Below are 24,798 nucleotides of genomic sequence, written 5' to 3' on the forward strand. Positions count from 1 at the left end.
CTTTGTGTTTGCAGGTAACTTCAAAGATCAGAGTCGACGATGTGAACAAATCAAATCTTCAGACATTTATTGAAATGAAAAAATGTCACAATAGAAACAGACACGATGCGTCACACACAAAAACACAGGAAATACTAATAAAAGTAAAAACATTTCTCTTCATTTTGAAGATTTTTGGCCAAATAAGGAATAAAAATTTGTACTCAAACATTTGAAAGCAGAAACGAATCATAACCCACAATCGCTTTTTAAAATGAATCTAAACCTTTGTTATATTTACATTTCTTAGTGACTGCAGCTCCGCTTTAAAAAGAAGAAATTCCCCGCAGAGTTTAAACTTTCACCCGATGAAGCTTTTACTCGACGTTCAGCCTCGTTTCTCTTTGGTCACAACTTTCACACCTTCAGCCATAAAGTCCAGTTTATCCCAAACATGTTCAGTTCATGTGGAGGAAATAAATGGAAATCATCTCACTGCACAGACCAGACGTTATCTACATCCATCAGGCATCAAAGACCTGATCATCAAGGATCAATACTTCTAAAACATGAAAGAGTAAATGAATGGACTGTTTCTGAACACATGGCTCATGATGAAGCAGTGAACCTTCATGTCTGACCTGGTGTTTTAATAATATGTGATGATATGCTCATAAATATAACATGTTTAAATGTTGGAAATCTGATTTTGGAATGAAAAAAGTTATTTTCATATTTGAAAACACTCAAATCTGTCAGATCTGATCAATGTGACTGAGATTAAAACCTCTTTTAGAAGAGCGAGCCGGCCAAGATGATGACTTTCAAAAGAGAAAGTCCTGAAATAAAGGAACAAAACATCAGCTTAAACATACGGAAGGTCATTCCTGCCAAAGAAGGAAAAGAATAGATGAATTATTAAAAATGACAAAAGTAAAAATCCAATATCGAAATTCTGGGAAAGAACAGAAGTTTTTTGGCTTCATGTCTCGTACGCTCATTTCAGAATGCAACTAATTTCATTCACTTTTTCATTTTATTTGCTCTAAATTTGACTTTTCACCTAAAATCTCAGAATTTTAACTCTGAAAGTCGACATTCTGATGCACTCTCTCCCTGTCGTGACACATTCGGTTGGTTTCCATACAAATGAATCACACGTGTTAACTGAATTTCAAGAAAATCAGCAAAAAAAAATAAATGTGAATGAATGTTTCCATCCACTACGGTTATGTAATTATCAGGAGTTTTCCCTCGAGATGAGCAGTAGGTGGCGCCATTTCTCCAGTCAGAGAAGCATGAAACCACAGCAGAGGAAGAGGGCGCCAGTCGATCGTCAAACTGCAAAAAAAAAAAGTAGCTATCACGATGGAAACGCGGCTAATGTGTCCGAACTCTGACTCAACATGAGTACTTTTACTTTTCATCATTCTTCACTTTTCGTCTTTTCGTCGTGGAATAAAGTGACTTCTTTACATCTAATCAAACCTCCCAGACAACATTTCAACAACACACAATGTATTCCTGATTCTTCCTCCTCACTGAGTCAAAGCTGACAACGAGCTAGCGTTAGCACGTTAGCTCAGTGAAGTCCAGTATAAAAAGCTTCAGGATACCGGACCTCGATGAAGACCTGTCGGAGCAGTTTCCATTGAAGCGAGCAGACGTCGTCTCTGAGTCTAATTCTCCTTCAGTCGCTCGCGTGGTGACAGACTGTCAGCTCCACCTTCATCGTCTTCATCCTCCTCTTCCTCACAGCAGGCAGGAGATGGAGACCTTGGTGGTGGAGTAGGGGACGGTGTCTAGTGTGGGACAAACAACATGTGAAACGTTGCCTTTCACAGTCAGAGCAGTTTGTTTTATTACAGATGATACGTGGATGATATAATATTAACTCTAAAGTTTACTGATCATCAGTCTGAATATTTACAGTTTGTAGAACTGCTACGACGGGAACTCATTTTGAACAAAGTATTCAGCCAAAAATTGTAATATAAGATCAAAGTATAACAGTAATATATTTTCCATATATGGAGGTCTAATATATACAACAGATTGAGATTATATTCACAAGCGATATGGAATTGAACAAACAATATTTTCCCATAATGCAACAGAATGTACAAATTATCACCACCTTTAATATATTGCAAAAATCATTCAAAAGGATTAAACATTTTGGGAAAAATATTAACTGTAGCATCATGTTCTACATTATGATAGTAAATTATATTTAATGTATATAGATAAATATAGAATACAATGAAAACATTTAATACATTTTCTACATTAAAAATTAATATTTGAGTAATAATATATCAAGTTTCTGCTTGTTGCGAGTTGGTTGTAGTCAGAGAAGCTTTTTGTCCCTCCGTTGCTCCGTAGCCTCACCTCTGTCCTTCAGCGAGCTGACGTAGGCCTCGATGAACTCCTTCTCTCTGCTGTCCTTCGCCTCCTCTCTCTGCTCTCTCCACCTCCTCCTCTTGTTCTCCTCCTTCTTCTTCTCCTCCTCCTTCCTCTTCGCTTCACTCAGTGGGTTGTCGTACAGTCGAATGAACCTGACGGGGAACAGCAGAGACGATTAGACAGAGGACAGCCCGGCAACGAGTGTTAGCCAGTAAGGACAAGGAAGAAGCCTGTTGTCGCCACCTACAGGTAAAGAGAGAAACAGCAGCTGCAGTCTGGTACTGGCACTGCAGTAGTTTTATTAATCTATGTATTCATTTTTAATAATGATTGTAAGCGTGACTCCAAAGTTTTTAGTTCAGATCTTCATCACAATCAAAGAAAAGCTGCACTGCCAGTTTTCTGAAACTTTCTTTCCTGAAGGAACCAAAATTATAACCAAACTTACAAGCACCAACAGCTAAGCTAACTAGCCTCACTGTGGCTATAATACCATTCTCCTTCATAGTTTGGAGACCAGCTTTTGTCTGAGTCCAGAGTCTCAGAACAACAGTTCAGGTTCAGTTCTGGGTCCACTACACTTCAGTTTCACATGCTACCACTAGAGGTCCCCATCAGCTGCCAGCACAATGTTGATTGTTACTGTTCCGCAGACAGAACTAACCTCTGAAGAACATCATAGCTTTAACCTTACAGCGCTAATAACACATTTTGTCACGTGAATGGATGCTTTAATCTTATGATCTGTAATGTTTTCATGAACTTGGTCTCGAGCGTTTTCTTTTGAACTTGTTCGCTCTTCGTCTCTGATTCGGCCCTCGGACGTAAAAAGAGTTGCTGTGACGGTGGCTTCGTGTACTTGATGTCGGGGTTCCTGCACAGTCTGGTCGGGATGCAGTTGAGCTCGTCGCCACTGACGACGATCATCTTGAGCGTGGAGATGTTGCTGAGACAGTGAGGGAGGTAAGACAGGTTGTTCTTATGGACGAACAGAGTGACCAGCTGCTCCAGCCTGCACACACACACACACACACACACATTCAGAGTCATACACTGTTAATTGGAGGTTTCTTTAACTGACTCAGCACTGTGTCCATTCAGAGCGTTAACACGCAAACCAGCGTCCACAGTGTCTGTGAGTCTGGAGAACAGCAGATACTTATAGTCCTGTTTGCATTCAGGACTGATCACTGAGTAATCAGATTACAGGCAGAGATGATGTCATCGGTTACCTGTCCATGTCCTGCGGCAGGTCAGTCAGACTGTTGTTGCTCAGGTCCAGCAGCTGCAGGCCGCTCATCCTCAGAGCGCAGATCGGGATCGACACAAACTTGTTCTCTGCGACGTCCAGGTGGACGAGCTGCTTCAGGCTGCTCAGCTGACGCGGGTTACAGAATGACATCATCAACACAGTGACATCATCACAGCAAAACCCAAACTGACCCTGCTCGGACCAAATGATCACTGATGGAAGGAATCCAGACTGTGTCGAAGGAAAACTGCTAACAGTCTGAGCAACATGTTTGAAGTACTGGCTGGTCAATATTATCGAGTATTTTGTACTTCAAAGAATGATTCAAGATTTGGCTGATTTTTCAGATGTTCAGCTTGATGCCCCTTTCATATCTGTATTATGAAGCTAGAGCCAGTTAGCGTAGCTTAGCATAAAGTTGACAAAATCCACCAACCAGCATTGCCTAAACTAACTGATAAACATGTGACACCGCGTTTGTTTAATCTGGACACAGACTGAAGTGGAGGTCTATGGGGATAACTCTTTTGTGGCTCTGAACCAGGCAACCAGTGGAAGTTCTGGTCCCAGGTAGGAACTAACTAGCATATTCCCCAAAATGTCAAACTATTCTTTTAAGTCTTACAAATGAAGAGACCATTCACCAAAGAGAGTAAATCCACCGCCTCGTCTTTCATTGTCTGTAAATAAAGTGCTGAGTCTCTGCATGTGTGACCAGACTGTAGAACTGAATCCACCACAGGACGGCTCATCCCATCCACTTGTCTCACCTCAAACGGCAGCTCGGACAGATTCAGGTTTCCTGTGAGTTCGAGTCTCTTCAGGTTCTCACAGTTTCCGAGTTCTGGAGGAACCCTGGACAGACGGTTGTAGCTGACGTTTAGTTCCTTCAACTCCGTCAGCTTACCTGAGGACAGACACCGATACGTTTGTTCCTCTGCAACACTCAGATTCATCATTTTAGGCGGCTCAACACAAACATTTAGGTTTACCACAGGAATCGGTATCTCTTGTGCAATACTGAAGAATAAAGCAAACCTCACCGATCTCAGGTGGCAGCTCGGCTATGGTGTTTTTGGGGATCTCGAGCACGGTGAGCTGGGTGAACAGAGCCAGGTATTCGGGCAGCCGACTGATCCTTGTCCCCCTGACGTGCCACTCTTTCAGGTAGGTCATCCATTGCAGCTCCTTGGGGAAGTTCTGCAAAAACATCCACCTCCTTCCAGTTATTTTCCTCCAGGTGAACATTGTAGAAGGTGAAACTCTGTCCTGAACCTGTTAGCTTACCATCCAACGATCTCCATTCAGCTGGAAGATCAGCTTGTTCTCCTTCGAATCCTTCTGATCCTGCTGATCCTGTTGCTCCCCTTCTGACAGATAAGCAACAACATTAAGCGTACAGCTGTGATGGCCTGTGTACGGTAGTATTTACCTGTGTACAGCTGTATGTACCTGTGCAGGGCTGTATATCAATCAGGTTCTCTCTCTCCAGGTAATGATGCAGCAGGTTGCGTTCAGTGGTCTTCAGAGTCTTGCAGTAGATGCGGTACTGCCACGCCTGGTCGATCCTTCACACACAGACAGACGTGTTAATGAAGTCGTATTGACGTCCTGTCAGATTTCAGACGAACAGGATGTTCCCGTTCGTTCTCCAAACTCCTGACCTTTCTGCTCTCTGGAGGCCAGACGCTGCCCCGCCGCCACTGACGGTGGGATATAAATAACGGTCTGTGTGTTCATGGTACTAAAATCAGCCCTGACACTCATGGTTCATGGCAGTCAGGTGTGTGTGAGTCTGTTCCTATAAAACTATGAAACTGATGTCCAGACCAGAGAGGCTGCAGCTGACGGCGGCGGTGCAAACTGCAAACACACAGCTCAAGTTTAAAATGTGTGTTTCACTGTTTTTCTTCTGATAACGCTGCAAAACGTTCTACTGCAGTAATGACTGGGTACTCATGTAGTACTACAGTAATGACTGAGTACTCATGTAGGACTGCAGTAATGACTGAGTACTCATGTAGTACTGCAGTAATGGCTGAGTACTCATGGCGTACTGCAGTACTGGCTGAGTACTCATGTAGTACTGCAGTAATGGCTGAGTACTCATGTAGTACTGCAGTACTGGCTGAGTACTCATGTAGTACTGCAGTAATGACTGGGTACTCATGTAGTACTGCAGTAATGGCTGAGTACTCATGTAGTACTGCAGTAATGGCTGCTTTGCCAGAAGTGACAGTCTTACTTGGCGAGGGCGCTCTTCTCGATCCTGTCCTGCTCCTTCTTCTGTTTCTGTCTGTGTTTCTTCACCCGGACCTCCCAGATCCCCCTGATCAGAGACAGATCATAGACCGGGACGTCCACCTTCCTCTCCAAACCCATCTCTGCTCCTGCACAGAGGAGGAAGAGGAGGAGGCCAATCTTAAAATCATATCATATCTTGTTTTTAGACACGCAGAGTTCTAGCGGTGGAATGTAACTAAGGAGTTACTTTTACTCAAGTCTGTACAATTTTGAGCTATTTGTACTTAAGTATTTCCATTTCATGCCACTTCGTACTTGTACTCTACTACATCTCAGCTGGAAATGTTGTACTTTTTCTTTCACTACACTTATCAAAGACCCCAGTCTGTCCTCCACAGACTGTTCTGTCTGCTGCAGTCTGACAGGTGGTGCTGCAGCATCTGGTCCTGCAGCAGCCAGTCCTGCAGGGTCCTGTCCTGCAGCGTCTAGTCCTGCAGCATCTGGTCCTGCAGGGTCTAGTCCTGCAGCATCTAGTCCTGCAGGGTCCAGTCCTGCAGCATCTAGTCCTGCTGCAGCCAGTCCTGCAGGGTCCAGTCCTGCAGGGTCCAGTCCTGCAGTACTTGCACGACTTTCTTTTAAACGTGTAGCTGTTTCTGCAGTGTGGTATTAGCTGTAGCTGCCTTCACCAGTGTCGGTGTCGGTGCAGCTCTCTGACCTACATGCAGCAGTGAAACTGGAAGCTGTCGATGTCGCTCACATTTCTCAAGAGTCTGATGACATAGCAAAGTTCAGCATGAGGCGACGTTTCGCCCAAGCTAGCAATGCTAATGTGATGTTCTGTTTGCCTTCTCCATGCTTCACTCTGGACACTTTCATGGTATCTATCACTGCTACGCAGATGATATTCAACTTTACATCCCAACTTGTGTGAAGACTCAGTTTTAAATAACTGACTGAACTCTGTTCAGACAGAAAGTTTCCTGCAGCTCAGTCCTGATAATCTGAGCTTTTATTCTGCTCCACACTCCGAGGTCATGGAGGGCCCTCTTCAGTTAAATGCTCCATATGAAGTCTGGGTGTTACTATGAATCTGATCCTGATTCTGGACCACCCTCTCATTCTGAACTGGGTTCTGACTCTGGACCAGGTTCTGACTCAGGCTCACTGTGACCTGTCCCATCTGGACTACAGTTCCTCCTCCTCAGCTCACCTGTTCAGACTTGTGTCATTTTGGACTTACTCTGATGTGAATTTATTTATTTTATTCCTCCTCAGTCTGTCTTCATATCTGTTGTCTCATTTCTTTCATGAAACACTTTGTGAAGTTTGAGTCTTGAAACAGCAGAATGGATCATTATTGAATGGGCTGACATTTCCGATCCCCAGAGGATGAACCACGATGACTCTGGTGATCCTCTGACTGTTCCTGTAGCGCCACCAACAGGTCAAACCTTCCAACACTTGGTGTCAGCCTCAGCATGCTGCCATGCTGGATGTTAACATGTTACACGCACATATTATATGTAAGTCTGTTGGAATGCTAACATGCTAAATGTACTAAGAGATGAAGGAAGTTGAACTCGACTTCCTGTTTACAGAGGACAAACTTCATCCTGCTGTTCATGACACAACTTCTTCACTTTAAGAGCTGCTAATCTGCCTGGAAGCTGCTGCATTTCCTGTGTTGTGTCTGTTTATGATACGTCGTCTCTGTCTCTCTGTCTGTCTCTCTGTCCGTCTCTCTGTCTCTCTGTCTGTCTCTCTGTCCGTCTCTCTGTCTCTCTGTCTGTCTCTCTGTCTGTCTCTCTGTCTGTCTCTCTGTCTGTCTGTGGCTCCTGTTAGAAAGTCCAGGAAATCCAAACTGACATGAAGCTGTGAGAGAAACAAAGATTCCTGAGTGTTCTTACCTGTGAGTCCCTGCTGACGTCCTGCTCACCAGCTTGTTTACTGAGATCTGACTGTGTGTGTGTGTGTGTGTGTGTGTGTGTGTGTGTGTGTGTGACACAACATGCTATTTTTACCAGCAGAGATGTGACCCCTGCCGTGTGTGTCACATGACACCCTTCCCTCCTCACATACAAGCATTTATCTGATTGTTGACATCACGCTCTCGTCTGTAGAAACTCATCTCGTTACATTCTTAAAGAGTGTCCGCAGCTCAGGTGGATGAACATCCCCTTCAGTTAATCAATCAATCAAGTGTTGTATAAACCAATAATAATATACCAGGATTGATTTGTCGATTATGTTGTGTATTATTAACCTGAATCTGCAAATGAACTAAAATAATCCAATTATCGTGGTGGAGAAGAAGTATAAAGTAGCATACAATGAAAAATATGTGTGTGTGTGTGTGTGTGTATGTGTGTTTGTGTGTGTGTGTGTGTGTGTGTGAACTTAGTTTCTGTCCACCACAGTAAAGAACGTCCTGAATCCACCTGAAGAACATCATCATCATCATCATCATCATAATCAACATCTCACTCTCACTGTGTTTTAGTTCATATTTCCAAACAAAGCAGCAGTTAATTAAACCATCACAGATTGTTATGTCAAAGACAATATTTTATTTATTTATTTTCCTCCTCCCATTTAATTAAATTTAATTTTGTAAATTGATTTAATGGTTTATGTATTTAATACTAGTAGCAGTCAATGGCTGTGACCTAGAACTGACAGATCAGTAGGGGGAAGCAGTGAGTAGAGGAAAAATCAGGTAATTTAGAGGCTGCTGTGGCACACCTGGGTTTGGTCAAAGAACAAAGAAAGCCATGCTGCAGCAGCAGCAGCAGCAGTGAGTGACATCGGTGTGGAGGCATAAAGACACTACTGGTATGTGTTGTTTGATTTATTAAATGAAGATGAGTTTGATTTTGCTCTTTCAATTTGTGTTTAACATAAATTTGAAAAGTTAAATGAAATGAATGTATGGTACAAAAGTAAAATGTTGAAGCAGAGGTATTTAAGTTATGATAATGTTTATTTATCCCTTTCAAAATGATTAATTATGATCATGTTTTTCTGTTAAAGGTTATCAACCTGCTGTATTCTTTAGAATAAAGAAAGAAAGCTGAGTTGCCCCAAAGCGTCCTCCGTTTGTGAACCTCCAGGCCTTTTTCGAGTTAGGCAAACTGATGTTACAGCAAAATAACTCGACACAGACTAACGGGGCCCCTGAGGGTCCGGGGCCTCCTCTCTGTTCTAAACACTGTGCAACTCTTTGATTTTACATTTATTTTCCATATTTTTATTTTAAAGTTCTATTTTATATAAATGAGTCTTGACTTTTGCTAAACTTGTTTTTCTTTTATCTTGGTATGTATGGTTTGTTTTATTGGAACCTGATTTGAACCAGTTTTTGACTCTGATTGTGATTCTGGCGGTAAAGAACTGAATATTTGTCTCTGAAACTGGGACTGGAACTCTTGTTCAGTGTTTTTTTATGTGTACTGATGTGTACTTGTTTGGTTTAATGGTATCAGTGACACACAGACAAACCAGAAAACAGATCAGATGCTCTGAATATTTTAAAAATCAACTGGGATTAAATTTTTTTAGGTTTCAAGGTTACAAATATCCTGTGAAATATTTGTTCTCAAAAGCCTTCAAACAGCTGAGAGTGATTCTGTATGTGCTGCGATCCATCTATAAATATCCATGTGAGACAGTTTTACAGTCAGTACAATGTGAAGACATGTACAACACGTGTGCTCACCTTCTTTAAATACATGCTCACATACTGATGCATGTTTAGCGCGTTGCTGCAGGACTATAAACAGAAGTTGCACTTTAAACAGGAAGCAGTTTTTCTTTTCAAATAGTTTCATTTGTTTAAATGTTTAAAAATCCATTCAGGACAATCACATTCACGCAGGAAACAAATGGAAACGAATATACTCAGTTATTGGCTGCTGTGATTACTCAGCTTCATGTGGCAGATCATGATTGGTCAAGTGAGGTTTCATTTTAAACAGAGTAACTGGAGCTGTCTGTGGGGGAAGTTGTAATGGTGTAAAGGCACAAGACAAGCTCAACTTTCTGTGGATTATTATGTTTTGGATCTTCTAGACCTTTCTGGATGTTTCCAGACCGTTTTTATTGGAGCGTTATTGATCTGTGGATCACACAGAGATGTCATTGTTGCCTCAATGTTACATGAATTTTCTATCTGCTGTTGGTGTTTATTGTGCCTCCTGTTGTGATTGTATCTTGTTTGCTTCAATTGATTCACGTGAATCTGAGCTTTCTAACAGTGAATAATTTGAGTATAAACATGAACGTAGCATTTTTTTCAATAGACAATTAGATCAATAAACAACAGTAAATGTACAGCCCGCAGGCGGGCCAGTGAAACAGTACAGGACCCATAAAACAGAAGAGCAAAATAAATTAAATGCATATAAAAATACTAAATAATGATACTAAAAAAAGCACATTTTAAAAATGCAATGACAATCAAGTTGAGATAAAACACCATAAACCGAAGCAAAAAGATCTTTACTGAAGTCATCAAACCAAAAACTGCCTTCAAATTTGACTTCGGTACAAGTACAAAAGTATCAGCATCAAATATACTTAAAGTAAAAACGATAAAAGTACTCATCATGCAGAATGGCCTTTTGGTGGAGCTAATTTATATTGACTTTATGGACTGCTCAGCGCCCCCTTAATCATAGCCTATAATAATACATCATCATTTCTGAGTTGATTACATGTTTTATTATTCATCTAAATCTGTAAAGTCATTAAATAAATGTAGTGGAGTAAAAAGTACAACATTTCTCCCTGGGATGTGGTGGAGTAGTAGCTGCTCAGTGTGTTTTGGGGAAAGTGACGTCACACTCTGTGGCTCTGACTGGCCGCCAGGTGTTTCACCTGTGGCAGAGAGACTTGACGACATGAAGGAGACACTGAAGGGAAGACATCCTGGGGCTAGTCTCTCATTCCACCGTGAACTGAGTGTATTCATCTTTAAAACTGAGCATCACATGAAGAGCGGGCTGACCAGGACTGAAGGTGATCACCTGGTCCCAGTGAGCTGGTTGTGGGAAGCAGGAACTGTGACCTGGCCGTGAGTTGACCACACAGGTAAGAAAACTTATATTCACACAGGCAAGTTTAGATCACATTATTACGTCTAATGCAACACAGAGAGAGAGACACGAGGTTATGACCTCACTCACCTTCTTTCAAGACTTATCATGCACCTGGTTTAGCATAGCAACATAACAGCAACACCTGTGCTGTCTCCTGTCTGGTTATTTCACCTAAAAATAGTTTCTTGATTACATTTTCTGAAAATGTAACACGATACATAGGTATATTGAAATAATTAAAATGACATATAGAGATGATAGAAGATTTTATCACTGACTGAGAAGTTAATTTGGTCATATGAATAAAAATGTCTTGCAGCCAAACCATGACATTTCATTCATTTCAGTCGATAAACCAGCAAACGTTGGTTAAAATATCTGCAGCAGAGTCTCTGCTGCTTCCTCGGGCTCGCTGCTCACTGCTGCATGTCAACATGTTTGAATGTATTATTACCATTATTATCATTAGGATGCATCACTGGTGATTAGCCTGGTATCATACCGACGTTACAGGGATATTATTCAGCAGTGATGGGAGGCTGCAGCAGTTCTGGTTTATGGGTCAAAGGTCAGCTGGCTGTAGTTCTGCTGCTTGACCACAGGATGGCGCTGCTGCACAGACAAAAACATGTGAAGAGAGACAGCTCCCTCAATATCCTGCAACAGGAGAGTGGAAGCTTGGAATCAGACAGTCTGTCTTATTTCAGCTCAGTAAGTTATAACAATAATCAATATGAACAAATAATAAAAAAGATGATTCTGATCATGAAGTTTCAGTTTTTGAGCTATTTGGCTTCACATTTGTCTACAAATTGATTAGTAAAGTAGGAACTAAGCTTTCAGAAAAATGTAGTGAATTAAATGTGGTGGAGTAGATGTAAAAAGTAGCATAAAATGGAAAGTACCTCAAAACTGAACTGAAGTACAGTAGTTGAGTAAATGTACTGAGTTACTTTCCACCACTGTACGTGGAGTCGTCACCTGATGACTGTCAGACCAGTTTTCTCTCTCTTTCAGCTCTGTGTTTGGTCTCCTCCAGCTCTTTAGCTGCTAAATGCTGCTCTATGTTCAGCAGCTGCTCTCTGACTGAGTCTGTCTGCTGTTTGCTGCTCAGCAGGAAGTGATCAGAGGCTCAGAACCAGAACAGTGAGGTCGTGTCTGACAGATAAACGATGAGCTGAAGGTCTCGATAAAGCTGCCGAAGCTGAGAGAAGCTGCAGAATCAGCTGATGATTCACTACCAGAGATACAGAGATAGCTCAGATCTACCCATCACAGATCTGGATGTGTTTAATGCTCAGAGGCTTGAAAAGATGCGTAACATTTCAGTGGGCGGGGCCAGTGACAGAAACACCACTGAGCATGTGCACTGGACCCTTAAACGTGCACGCTCGTCCCAGCGAGCTATTTTCATGCAAGTGACAGGGCAGCATTTGTTTGTTTGTGTGTTAATCAGTGAGCTTTAGCCGTGCTGGTCGGTGGATTTTCCTCCCTTTGGACAGAGCCAGGCTAGCTGTTTCCCCCTGTGTCCCATCTTTATGCTAAGCTAAGCTAACTGGCTATAGCTTCCTGTTTACTGTATAAACAAGAGCGTGGTACTCATGTAACTCTCATCACTGAACAAGCTCCTGTCCATAATAGACAATCCTGATCACCCACTGCACAGCCCCACCTCCAGGCAGAGGAGCAGCTTCAGTGACAGACTGCTGTCATTGTCCTGCTCTATGGACAGACTGAAGAGATCGTTCCTCCCCCACGCTGTATGGCTCTTCAACACCTCACAGGGAGGGCGATAAAAGTAATAATCAACACAACAAGTCCGGACTCACTACACACTCACACCACACACCATGGACACACGCACTTTATCACACACACATCTATATGCTGGACTTAATCACACACACATCTATATGCTGGACTTTATCACACACACACATCTATATGCTGGACTTTGTCACACACACATCTATATGCTGGACTTTATCACACACACATCTATATGCTGGACTTTATCACACACACACACATCTATATGCTGGACTTTATCACACACACACATCTATATTGTGGACTTTATCACACACACACATCTATATGCTGGACTTTATCACACACATCTATATGCTGGACTTTATCACACACATCTATATGCTGGACTTTATCACACACACATCTATGTGCTGGACTTAAGTGTGGACAAACCGACTGTTGCACACTGTCATTTTGCACAACTGCACTACTGTGCTCATATTTAACTGCCGAATGTTTATCCTGGATAGCTTAGTTCTATACTTTTAGCTCACTATTTTTTCTATATTGTTATTTTGTATTTTGTATTGCATTTTAGCCTCCTTACTTGAAAGTTGTTCTTATTTTGCATGCCCTTGTGTGTCCACCTCTTTGGAGATGAATAAAGTATCTATCTATCTATCTATCTATCTATCTATCTATCTATCTATCTATCTATCTATCTATCTATCTATCTATCTATCTATCTATCTATCTATCTATCAACAGAGACAAAAAAGAGAAGAAGAAGAAGAAAAAGAAGACTTCCTCTTGTCCAGTGTGTTTGGTTGAAGAGTCACAGCAGCGTGATGGCATGTTGGAATTATAACAGACTCTTTATATTAGTATGATACTGTGTGTGTGTGTGTGTGTGTGTGTCTGTGTGTTTGTCTGTGTGTGTGTGTGTGTGTGCGTGTGTGTGTGAGCGAGCAAGCGGGCTTAACACCTTTGGACAGCGTCATATCACGCTCTGAGAAGGTTGCAATGTCAAACATGTGTTATCACCCAACTGACACCCACACACACACACACACACACACACACACACACACACACACACACACACACACACACACACTCGTAAAATGTGTTCTGAAGTAATGACATCATTGTAAATGCACTTTCTGTTTCTACACACACAGCGGTCTTCATGGTGTCCATATACTGACACACACACACACACATACATTAGGAGTTTATTTAAACACACATCGTTTGTCTGGGTCAGTTTTCCAACACAGTGTTGAGTAAATATTCCAACACACACATACACACACACACACACACACACACACACACACATTTGTACTTCTATGCTTGTGAGGACCCTTGTTAATGTTATGTACTTGCCAGCCCCTCACCCGAACCTTGACCATCTCAACTAAATGCCTGACCCTGCAGACCAAGTCTGAAAGTGACGTCCGTCCAAAATGTCCTCGCAAAAGGTCTAAACTCAAAACTCAAACTGGTTCTCAAAAAGATAGATGTACAGGAACAGACACACACAAACATGTATGTGTGTTATTTATCTTTAATGACTCAGGATGTGACAGCTGTCTGGGAGACAGTGGTGACTGTGTGTGTGTGTGTGTGTGTTCCTCTTCTTCGCTTGTCCTGATGAAGATCACGTGATATGATGATCTGAAAGTGATGGAGAATGATCAGCAGTGGTGTTAAACCAGCGGTGTGGACGAGTGATGAGAGCTTTGCAGTTAGCGTGACGTCGTCAGCTCGTTATGTGGTTTCTGTAAACTTTAACGAGCTTCAGCAGCTTCCTGGATTTCCAGCTGAGCTCAGAGTTAAAGCTGAGCTCAGAGACCTCCACAGACTCATGATGGACATCTTAAAACAACAAGGATCAAAATCAGCACAACTGGAGCTGTCTGATTTGTTTATTTCACACATTCTTCTTCCTGGCACCTACATTACCCACAATGCACATGGACTGCAGACAGTTGGCCCTGGGATTGTGGTGTTTTATGCTAGTAGCAGCTAGCATAGCCTGTAGCCTGCAGCAGAGATGAGCAGCATCTGCTCAGATCACTTCTTTCTGACTCCACACCAGCAGATCTGCTTCAGTTTCAAACTTGTAGTCTTCAGCCGACACTGACTCAAGTGACATCACTTGAGGACATTTACTATTCTCTTGAGCATTAACAACTCTGAATTCAGACACTGACATGAAGTAACAGTAAATGATGTGCAGTGTGAACTGGGAGTGATTTCAGTCAACAGTCCTGCTACAGACACAGCGGTGTTTTGAGCTAAATGCTAACACCAGCATGCAAACATGTTCACAATATTTAGCAGGTATAATGTTTACCATGTTCACCATAGCATTCTACATGCTACACTAGCATGTTAGCATGCTAACATTAGCTACTTTGCAGTAAACACACAGCCTAGCTGAGGTTGATGGGAGTGTCTTTAGTTCTAGTATTTGAGACGTTAACATGTTGACCTGATGGTGGCGCTAGATGAGACATCAGAGGATCAGCTAAGCTAATACAGTTCATCCTGAGGGACACGTTTCATCACATTCCGTCCCACAGTTGTCAAGATGTTTCAGTCTGGACCACAGGGACACAAACGTCCCCCCGCTGTGTCGACAGCAGCGGTCACAAACCTGTACACGTAAAAGGCTCCACTGGCCAATCAGAGCTGAGACCTGAACCAAGTCAGCCAATAAAAACTGTGACAGTGGTGGAAAGCACATTTACTCAAGTACTGCACTTAGGTACAAATATGAGGTACTTGAATATTTTCATTATCTATTACTTTATACTTTTACTCCACTACATTTACTTGAACTTTAGTTACTTTTCAGATTCAGAGTAACACAAAATGTAATCAACTAATAACCTGAACTGAACTAACCAGTTTGTTATTAAAATGAGCTTTGAGAGTCAACATTAAAGTGATTAACACATGAATGCAACAGTAATTAACATCCAGTAACATTAAACATCACTCTGAAGTCATTCTGCCTGATCAGTACTTTTACTTTTGGTACTTTAGATACAGTTTGATACTAATACTTTGTAAAATTTGGAATGCAGGATTTTACTTGTAACAGAAGTAAAAAGTACTCGTTCTCCTGCCATCTATAAATAAATCACTCCCACCTCTGAGCCCCCCCTCTGTCTGTCTTTCATCCCCTGTCTCTCTCTCTCTCTCTCTGTCCACTGGGTGAGACTGAGCTGGATGCTTGACTGACTGGAGTTTACATGTAAAGCACACACACACACACACACACACACACACACACACACACACTCACTCATCCACCCGGTGAGGCTGGCGGACGCTCAGTTGGAGCTCTGAAGGTGTGTGTTTATTTGTTGGCTTTGGGTTTGTTGGGTCTTTCAGCTGTTTGTCTTTACTTTTCAGATTTTAAGTTTGTTTATTAGAATCAGATTCAGTCGTGAAGTTCAGACGTTTCTGAGCTCTGCTGCACGTTAATCAAACTTTCTGACGAGGAGCTTCAGTCGAGTGTGGTTTGAACTTATCTTTCAGTATTAAACTGGTTGCAGGTCTTATTCTTTCAGCTGATCGTAACCCGTCCTCCGCCGTGGAAACGATCAGAAACACAGCAGCTGTGAGGAGTTATCACGGTGGATGGAGGAGATTATTGTCGTTACCATGATAGTACCAACAGCAGCAGCTGGAGTACTGTGATATCCTGAGTATCAGCAGGATTAACTAAATACATTTACTCGCTCTACCAAAGTTCAGTTCTGAGGTTCGTAATGGGATTATATTCATTGTATTTTTTAATACTTCTTCTCCAGTAAAAATTGTTGTACATTTTACTCATTAATGTTTAACCACCAAACAGTTTATAAAGCATCTGAAATGTTGTTCTTACTTGCACCTCCATTTGCTGTTTGCACCCCCCCTCCCCCCGAAGTGTTCTGAAGAGCCTCTGTAAGAGTAAATTTCTCCATTGTGAGATTAATTAAGTGTTATCTAATCTATCTAATCTATCGAATATAATCTATCGAATCTAATCTAATCTAACTAACTAACTAATCTAATCTGATCTGATCTGATCTGATCTAATCTAATCTAACTAATCTAATTTTATCTAATCTAATGTAACTAATATAATCAAATCTAATCTAACTAATCTAATTTTATCTAATCTAACTGATCTAATCTAATCTAACTAATCTAATCTAATCTAATCTAGTCTAGTCTAAATGAGCTCTGTTCCTCTACAGCAGAGCTAATAAAACAATACTGTAGGATCTGCTAATCTGGACCTCGAGTACAATTTTGAAGGCAGTAATTCTATTTGTAGTGGAGTATTTTCATGGTGTGGTATTAATATTTTTACTTAAACAGAAAATCTGAATATTTCATCACGTGTGGTATCGCTGGTAGTACTACAGTAGTATTATAATAATCTAAGTATAATAAAGCTTTGTTGGCAGTAAACTGAATGTTAAAGTGTAGCTTAACACCAGCTAAGAACTGTGTTGCGAGTGGTGGAATGTAACTACGTACATTTACTTGAGTATTTTACTTGAGCTCAAAACAAGTATAAATTTGAGGTACTTTTATTTTACTTGAGTATTTTGATTTTATACTACTGTACATTTGTACTCTACTAAATTTCAGACTGAAATATTTTGCCTTTACTTCACTACACTTATCTGACAGTTTTAGTTACTACATAGTTACTTTTCAGATACACATTGATCACAGCGAGGTGCGGTCGGTACACTGTGACGTCACGGCCGGTCGCGTTTACAGGTGTGAAACACTTTGACTCAGAGTCAGCCCTGTCTCCATTGTGCTGTTGCAGATGAATGTGGCTCTGATCCACGACAGACTGCACATCAAGACGTTCTGGGAGAAGAGGATTACCAACCAGTGTCGGCATGCTGAGACGGAGGAGCAGAGGGTGGAGAAGAGCGCGCTCAAAAAGTGAGAAACACCTCACAGATACACAGCAGCAAGCCGAACTCCAGCTGTGACGCCTCAGTGATCTGACTCCAAAGACAAGGGAAACTTAAACAGTATTTGAGTAGATGTACTTTTCCGAGTATATCAAAGAGGTTTCGTACCAAATTCAATTAATACTGGATGATTTGTAGGTGAAGTGGTGAGAATGTGAGTACGTGCTCAACAATCCACATGAAAACATCATCAGCTCCTCTTTGGCCAATGATCCAGTTTCCACCAAAGTTCACTGAAACACCTTCATGAGCATCTGAGAAACTGCTAACTAACAAACACACAGATGCAGATTTATGGAACGTGGCTGTAAAAATATAGAATGAAAACATGAATTTATTCTCACAGAAGATTTATAAGTGGACAAACTCTGAAGCCAAGTCCACGAGTGTTGAAAATGTGACATTCTGGATCGATTTCCTGACGGAGGAGAAATGTCTGCAGGTAACCGATCAAACTCAAACTTGAGATGCTACATGTGCAGTCGGTGGTTTCCAGTAATCCATCCAAACATTTTCCATTCGGTCCACAGGGACATCCCCCAACCACTACGCAAAACAGTCCAATAAAACCCAAAACATTCAGCTTCCACTTATGAAGTGGATTTTTGGCTGTGGCAATGTTAACACAGGCCTGCGTTAAAAAAGCGGGGTAGTAATCTAACAGATGTGTTTGATTGGCCAACGCAGCGCCCTGACGATGACACTGTGTTGTGTTTCAGCCAAAGCTGAACCAAGTTCATCTTTTCTCAGCTGGGTTTCTCTGCTGAGGCCGTCGTGTCGGCACCTCTCTCCTGTCCTGTGGGTTCAGTGGTTCCTTTAAAGGATAACTTTGGTTTTTTACAACCTGGACCTTATTTGTAGCATTAAATACGACCATTTACTCACCCAGACAACTTTGGTGGCATTTGGAGTCGTTTTGAAGAAATTAGCCCCAGAGGAGCGGCGCGTATATCCGTATAATGCGAGTACTCGGGGCATCCATGCGCAGCCTCTATAAACGCATAATCTGCAGAAACTCGTTCATATTCCAATATTTAGTTCTGATATGCTGGTGCTATTCCCCTCTGAGCCCGTGGTGGCATGTTATCAACATCCGGCGTCTCTAGACAACTACCTCTGACGTGGATGATGTCATTACCGAACGCCGGGCACTGCGAGCAGCCAGCCACAACACGGCTGACTCTGCGGCGGTCGGCTACGAATACGCAATAACGAACCACAGCTGTGCCAAACTACAGCTAAACTAGCCGACCGCCGGCTCAGAGGGGAATAGCACCAGCATATCAGAACTAAATATTGGAATATGATCGAGTTTCTGCAGATTATGTGTTATATAGAGGCTGCGCATGGATGCCCCGAGTACTCGCATTATACGGATATACGCGCCGCTCCTCTGGGGCTAATTTCTTCAAAACGACTCCAAATGCCACCAAAGTTGTCTGGGGGAGTAAATGGTCGTATTTAATGCTACAAATAAGGTCCAGGTTGTAAAAAATGAAAGTTATCCTTTAAGTGCTCCTTCCAGCTTGTCTTCATTCATTGATTCACTGGATGGAGGCTGGATCCTGGCGTCTCATACGTGCCTCTGTTTGTGACGCTGTTGTCTTGAGTACAGCTCGACTGTTGAAGGACTGATTGAGAAGCTAACAGCTGAGTCTGCTTCCCCGGCCAGTGATCTATTCAACACATTCGTTTTTCTGTCACTTTTCATGTGAACAGCCGAGTAAAACAAAATGTTTTTCCAGCAGAGATTGTCTGAAAGTGCGTGTTATTATTCCCATTTGTACAACGCACACGGCAGGCGTTCCACCCCGCCCTCCAGGGTGGCCGATCGAAACGGCTACCAACACGTTTGCTTTCCGACGTGGACGCTCGGACAAGTGATGTATAAACTGGTTTGTGTGGAGGACATCCCTGCCTGATGGCCAACCACCAGGTACACACCTACATGCTCACCTCCCTGATCCTCCCTCTCAGTCCAGAAGGAGATCCTATTCCGGGCAAGGCGTCTCCTTCCTGAAGACGCAGATCTATCGAGGTATTTGAATGAGGTGTCTGTGACCAAACTCAGAGTGAATCTGGTTTCAGTTGTGGTAGACATGTGACCGTCTGGCAAATAGACACGTCTAAAAACAGATCCTCTCATTACAACCAGCCTCTCGTCTCTCAGCGAGCTGGAGGACATACCGGGACAAACACACACTCGGCCCGCGGGGACAGTCTGGTTGTTAAAGGTCTCAGTAATGATGATCACTAACAAGAAGAACCGTCAGCCAGACTGTAACCTGAACTCACCTCGTCCTCGTCAGTAGTCCAGATCATCACACCTGTAATACTCTGCACGTGTTTCAGATGTTGTCACAGGAATGATGACCCCCCCCCGCCCCCCCTTTGTTTTATTTCTCTTAAGGTAACTTTTTTCAGGCCTTCTCTGTACTCTGTTTGTCAGACGTTCTTGGTCTGATCAGGTTACATTAACAACTGCTGGATTACCATGAAGTTCTGTACAGACATTCATGGTCCCCAGAGAATCGGTTTCCTGACCAGATTCTCTGACAGCACCATCAGGTCAAGGTTTAGTCCTGGACCGTATCAAACATGGCCGTGGTCTCTCTGACGTCACCCACAAGTTTCTGAGGAGCCGTTGTGAAGCTCAGTGACTTCAGCCGTCTCGTCATCCCCTGACTCCACCAAACTCCTAATCCCTAATCCAAACATGGGTAGAGGTGGAGCGTGGGTGCCGCTGAGGCGGGCCGAACGAAGCCCGCCTGCTGAAACCTAGCATCTAGCTGTCACTGACAGCTGCCGGCTCATAACTATATATAACTTTAAGCGTTAACATAATTTAAATGAGTGAGTTATATAAAAGGTTGAGGCAGCAGATGTTGCTGCTTGTTGTTAACGAGTCCAACAAACAATCCAGAACTAACGAATTCCCATCAGCCTCAGCTGGACTTTGTGTTTACTGCTAATGAGCAAATGCTAGCATGCTAACATGCTGAACCATGATGGTGAACATGGTGAACATTGTACCTGCCAAACAACAACATGTTTGCATTGTCTTTTGAGCGCGTTAGCATGCTGACATTAGCATTTAGCTCAAAGTACAGCCATACTGACTTTACATTTAGTTGAAAGCTCTGGAGGGTAGCGGGCTCAGCATAATGTCGGTGTTATCAGGCATTTAACACCATTTATTGTTTAGAAGATGATGACTGGGCTCACAAACTTACATAACTAACACAGAATGACACGATTTCAGTCCACTTCCTGGATCGCAGCTCCTTTGCTGACCAACCGAAACTAAAATAAAAACAATCCCTACCTGTAAAAGAACGAGATGAGTCACCTGTCGCACCTGTCGCACCTGTAGTAGAACTCAAAGTAAAGTTGAAAAAAAGATAATGTAAAACAGCCCGTCCAGTCTCGGGGCCTCTGAACGAGTGTGATGAGCTGTGGTTCAGTCTGGATTGTGGAAATGTTAAAGTGAGGGTTCCCCTTCATTACGTTATGATGGGATGTTCAGACATATGGTATATATCCTCTTATTAAACCTTCACCTCTTAGCGTTTCACCAGCCATTAGCCCTATCCCTCCTAACTCCCGTCTTCTGCTCCTCGATCCCCCTTAACCTCACCGCACCTCTTCAGCCCATCACACCTAATCCCCCTGCTATCCATTACCCTGTACCCCTAATCCCCCACCTATCAATACCATGTATCTCCTAATCCTCCTGCTATCTATTACCATGCACCCCCCAACTCCGCAGCTATCCACCCCCCGTCGCCTCTAACCCCGGCTCTAGTCCCTGCTAATTGTGTCCGTTATGTGTGACCCGGCCAGAGGCTGGAAAAACGTGTTGCAGCGGGCGGAGGTGATAATCACGGAGCGATGACTGACGGAGGCAGACAGACAGACGGAACGCTCAGATACACGAGGCTGAAATTAGAAGATAATAACATCAGGCCGAGTGACGGAGCTGCACGCCGCTTCCATTCTCCACGTGTTGTCGATGCTCAGTTTCCATTTCCAACACACTTCCACCGCCTCGGCCGTCGGCGCAGCACGGAGAGACGGTGAGCTGCCGCAGCTGGAGGAGGGATTGATCAGTCAATCAACACGGAGCTGATCAGCAGCTGTTTTCAGAACTGAGGGATGGAAGCTCTGAGCGGTTATATGATGTAAACTAAATAGTTCAGCCCTTCAAAACTTTCTCCACCACCGCACACCATCCCACCTCCTCCCGTCTCCATCGCCTCAGGATCAAGAACTGGACGGCTTGGTCCATGTTCAGACCGCTGATCAGAGATCAGCTTCTCAGAGCTGATTTTAATGTGTGATTAGTGCTGTATCATACAGTATTATTAATGTGCTGCTTTTCAATAACCATCTTCTGTAAAGTGTCTGAGCTCCTGGAAATGGATAAAATGTATTATTATTATCTTATCTTATTTTATCTTATCTTATCTTGAATAAGTCTCTTTGGGCTGTGAGAAGCTAAAATGGGCAGTTTCCACTCGATTCTGACTGTAGACTAAATCAATTAATCAGCAAAGAATCTACTAAGATTTGAACCATCATGAGATTCAGCCAGTTTTCTTTAGTTCAGGTGTTCAGTGAGGACAGAGACCAGATCAACAGAAACCATTTCTGTCTGTCCGTTGTCTCTTTATTAAAGGCACCGTTAGCTGCCAGTGAGTGGCCCCTCGTCTTTTGGGGACATGAGTGACTTTTGTGTGGATGCATGTTAAGAATCAGTCTCAGCCTAAAAGATGGGTCCTGAGCTCTGTCTGTCTGTCTGTCTGTCTGTCTTTGTGTCTGTGTGTCTTTGTGTCTGTCTGTCCGTCTTTGTGTCTGTCCGTCTTTGTGTCTTTGTGTCTGTCTTTATGTCTGTCTGTCTGTCTTTGTGTCTGTCTGTCTGTCTGTCTTTATGTCTGTCTTTGTGTCTGTCTGTCCGTCTTTGTGTCTGTCTGTCTGTCTTTTTGTCCGTCTTTGTGTCTGTCTTTGTGTCTGTCTGTCTGTCTTTGTGTCTGTCCGTCTTTGTGTCTTTGTGTCTGTCTTTATGTCTGTCTGTCTGTCTTTGTGTCTGTCTGTCTGTCTTTGTGTCTGTCCGTCTTTGTGTCTTTCTTTGTGTCTGTCTGTCTGTCTTTGTGTCTGCATGTCTTTGTGTCTGTCTCTGCTGAGGTCAGGAGGATTATCAGCAGCTGAAAGAACAAATGGAATAATCCAGAAAACTCACCAGAGGAAGGTGATGAAGAGACAGTGAGGACAGCTGACAGCGAGGGTTAGGTTACACACACACAGATACACACACACAGACACACACACACACACACACGCCTACATTTACTCACGTACAGTATGTCTGTCCTTTCTTTGTCTTTCTGTCTCACACGTTTCCATTTTCCATCTTTGCACAGAAACAAACAAACACACGTGCACGCACACACACGCACACACACACACACACACCGATGGTGAAATGCTGATGTGACAGTGATCACACCCCAGCTGTCACCACGATACCAGATCCTCCTGAACTCAGCAGCACATTAAACACTAAATCTGATCTGAGCACAGCTTCTACACCGAGTGTGTGCTGAGGGACAAAAGACTGAGAGACAAATCACTGAGGGCCAAAAGACTGAGGGCCAAAAGACTGAGGGCAAAAAGACTGAGGGACAAATCACTGAGGGCAAAAAGACTGAGGGACAAAAGACTGAGGGCAAAAAGACTGAGAGACAAATCACTGAGGGCCAAAAGACTGAGGGGGCAAAGGACTGAGGGACAAATCACTGAGAGACAAATCACTGAGGGACAAAACACTGAGAGACAAATCACTGAGGGACAAAACACTGAGGATAATTAGTAAATTAATTAAATAAATTAGTAAAGTAATTTAGTAAAGTAAGTAAATTAGTAATTTGACACAGTGCTTGTTTTGTGTCTGTGAAGTTTGTATAAAGCAGGTATTAGTCGGGGGTCTGGACTCCACCTGAGAATTATCACGTTTCACTCTGCAGGTGTGACGACTGAGACCTGTACGAATGTTTGACAGCCTCACAGATGGAGGTTAGCTCGTAGCTACATGTGCTACAGTGTCATTGTACGCGGTCGCTGACTAACAAAAGTAAAAAACTACAACTGCAGACGGCTCTGTGTTAAACCAGACAGAACAGCTCTTCAAACACTCACTCAGGTCACGTTTGACAGAGTTAGTGGACATGAGTGGTCCATACGGCGGCCCTGAGAGGTCAATCCACGGCACGGGAACAAAACACAACCAAAGTAATGTGCAGCCTTCAGAATAAAGTGAGGAAACAGGAAGTGATGAACACAGCTGGGACACTTTTATCGACATCATATTTACACCTTCACCTGAGTGGAGTCTAAATATGATACCAACACCTACAACACCAGCTGAATCATACAGCAGCTCCCAGGTCTGTTCACTGTCATCCTGTGATGTCACACCTGACAGGTGCTGTGCCTGACAGGTGTGACATCACCTGCTGTAGGCTGTGACTGTCACATGACCTCCTCTCATAGGGATCATGAGACGTTATTCAGCGTCAGACTCTCCTCCACCTGTGGGAAACTGCGATTAAAAACGATCAATCTGTAAATTAAGAAAATGATCAGCAGCTTGGCCAATAAGAGACGAGACGCTTTGTTCAGGTCGACCTGCTCGCTGTTTGAACCTGAAGCAGACCTTCAGGCCTGTCTGTCTGTGTTTCCAGGCTCAGGGCGGAGTGGCTGGTCCGTCTAGAGAACCGAACCAAACACCTGAAGAGCCTCAACGAGAACTACGTCAGGAAGGTGAAGATGGAGAAGTCAGCTGACCAGACATGAGTTCAGACAGGAAGAAGACAAACTGTCATCCTGAAGTTCAGAGCAATAAACCGACTCTGGCAGTTCAGCTTCGTGTCGAGTCATTTTGATTTTCTGTTTAATTCTTTCGACTCAACAATGAATTTCTTGACCAACAACAGTTTGCACAGGTTCTGGTCTCTGCACAGCGTCCTCTGTCTCAGTGGTCCCAGTGCAGAGACCAGAACCTGGAGAT

The 24,798-nt window shown here is 43.0% G+C and overlaps 2 protein-coding genes across 4 annotated transcripts; one reads left to right on the forward strand and one right to left on the reverse strand.

The window, feature by feature from the left end:
* Positions 1–56: 56 nt before the first annotated feature.
* Positions 57–7,854, reverse strand: lrrc2 (leucine rich repeat containing 2). 3 transcript variants are annotated; one of them, XR_006006866.1, is made up of 11 exons: positions 7,789–7,854; positions 5,883–6,027; positions 5,090–5,205; positions 4,925–5,007; positions 4,681–4,837; positions 4,408–4,544; positions 3,618–3,763; positions 3,245–3,397; positions 2,371–2,537; positions 1,601–1,781; positions 57–1,320 (listed from the first exon to the last, which is right to left on the reverse strand). XR_006006866.1 is itself a non-coding variant. In XM_041937906.1 (10 exons), the coding sequence occupies exons 2-10, from the start codon at positions 6,017–6,019 to the stop codon at positions 1,732–1,734; spliced, it is 1,143 nt and encodes a 380-aa protein (XP_041793840.1). In that variant the 5' UTR covers positions 6,020–6,027; positions 7,789–7,854; the 3' UTR covers positions 1,354–1,731. The 3 variants fall into 3 exon arrangements, 2 of the variants coding, with proteins under 2 accessions (XP_041793840.1, XP_041793839.1); XM_041937906.1 differs by lacking the exon at positions 57–1,320 and having other exon boundaries at positions 1,354–1,781; positions 4,925–5,004; XM_041937905.1 differs by lacking the exon at positions 57–1,320 and having other exon boundaries at positions 1,354–1,781.
* Positions 7,855–15,967: 8,113 nt separating this feature from the next.
* LOC121607255 (protein FAM240B) lies at positions 15,968–24,636 on the forward strand. Its single transcript, XM_041937976.1, has 3 exons — positions 15,968–16,094; positions 17,579–17,700; positions 24,473–24,636. The coding sequence occupies exons 2-3, from the start codon at positions 17,579–17,581 to the stop codon at positions 24,582–24,584; spliced, it is 234 nt and encodes a 77-aa protein (XP_041793910.1). The 5' UTR covers positions 15,968–16,094; the 3' UTR covers positions 24,585–24,636.
* Positions 24,637–24,798: the final 162 nt, after the last annotated feature.

The sequence above is a fragment of the Chelmon rostratus genome, chromosome 5 (genome assembly GCF_017976325.1).
Source record: "Chelmon rostratus isolate fCheRos1 chromosome 5, fCheRos1.pri, whole genome shotgun sequence".
Taxonomy (NCBI): domain Eukaryota; kingdom Metazoa; phylum Chordata; class Actinopteri; order Chaetodontiformes; family Chaetodontidae; genus Chelmon; species Chelmon rostratus.

Coding starts and splice junctions, on each gene's coding strand:
- LOC121607255 (XM_041937976.1), top strand. CDS start 17,579: ATGAATGTGGCTCTGATCCACGACAGACTGCACATCAAGACGTTCTGG. Junction 17,701..24,472: donor GAGAAGAGCGCGCTCAAAAA/GTGAGAAACACC, acceptor CTGTGTTTCCAG/GCTCAGGGCGGAGTGGCTGG.
- lrrc2 (XM_041937905.1), bottom strand. CDS start 6,019: ATGGGTTTGGAGAGGAAGGTGGACGTCCCGGTCTATGATCTGTCTCTG. Junction 4,545..4,680: donor CGAGCTGCCACCTGAGATCG/GTGAGGTTTGCT, acceptor GTCTGTCCTCAG/GTAAGCTGACGGAGTTGAAG. Junction 3,398..3,617: donor CTGCCGCAGGACATGGACAG/GTAACCGATGAC, acceptor GTGTGTGTGCAG/GCTGGAGCAGCTGGTCACTC.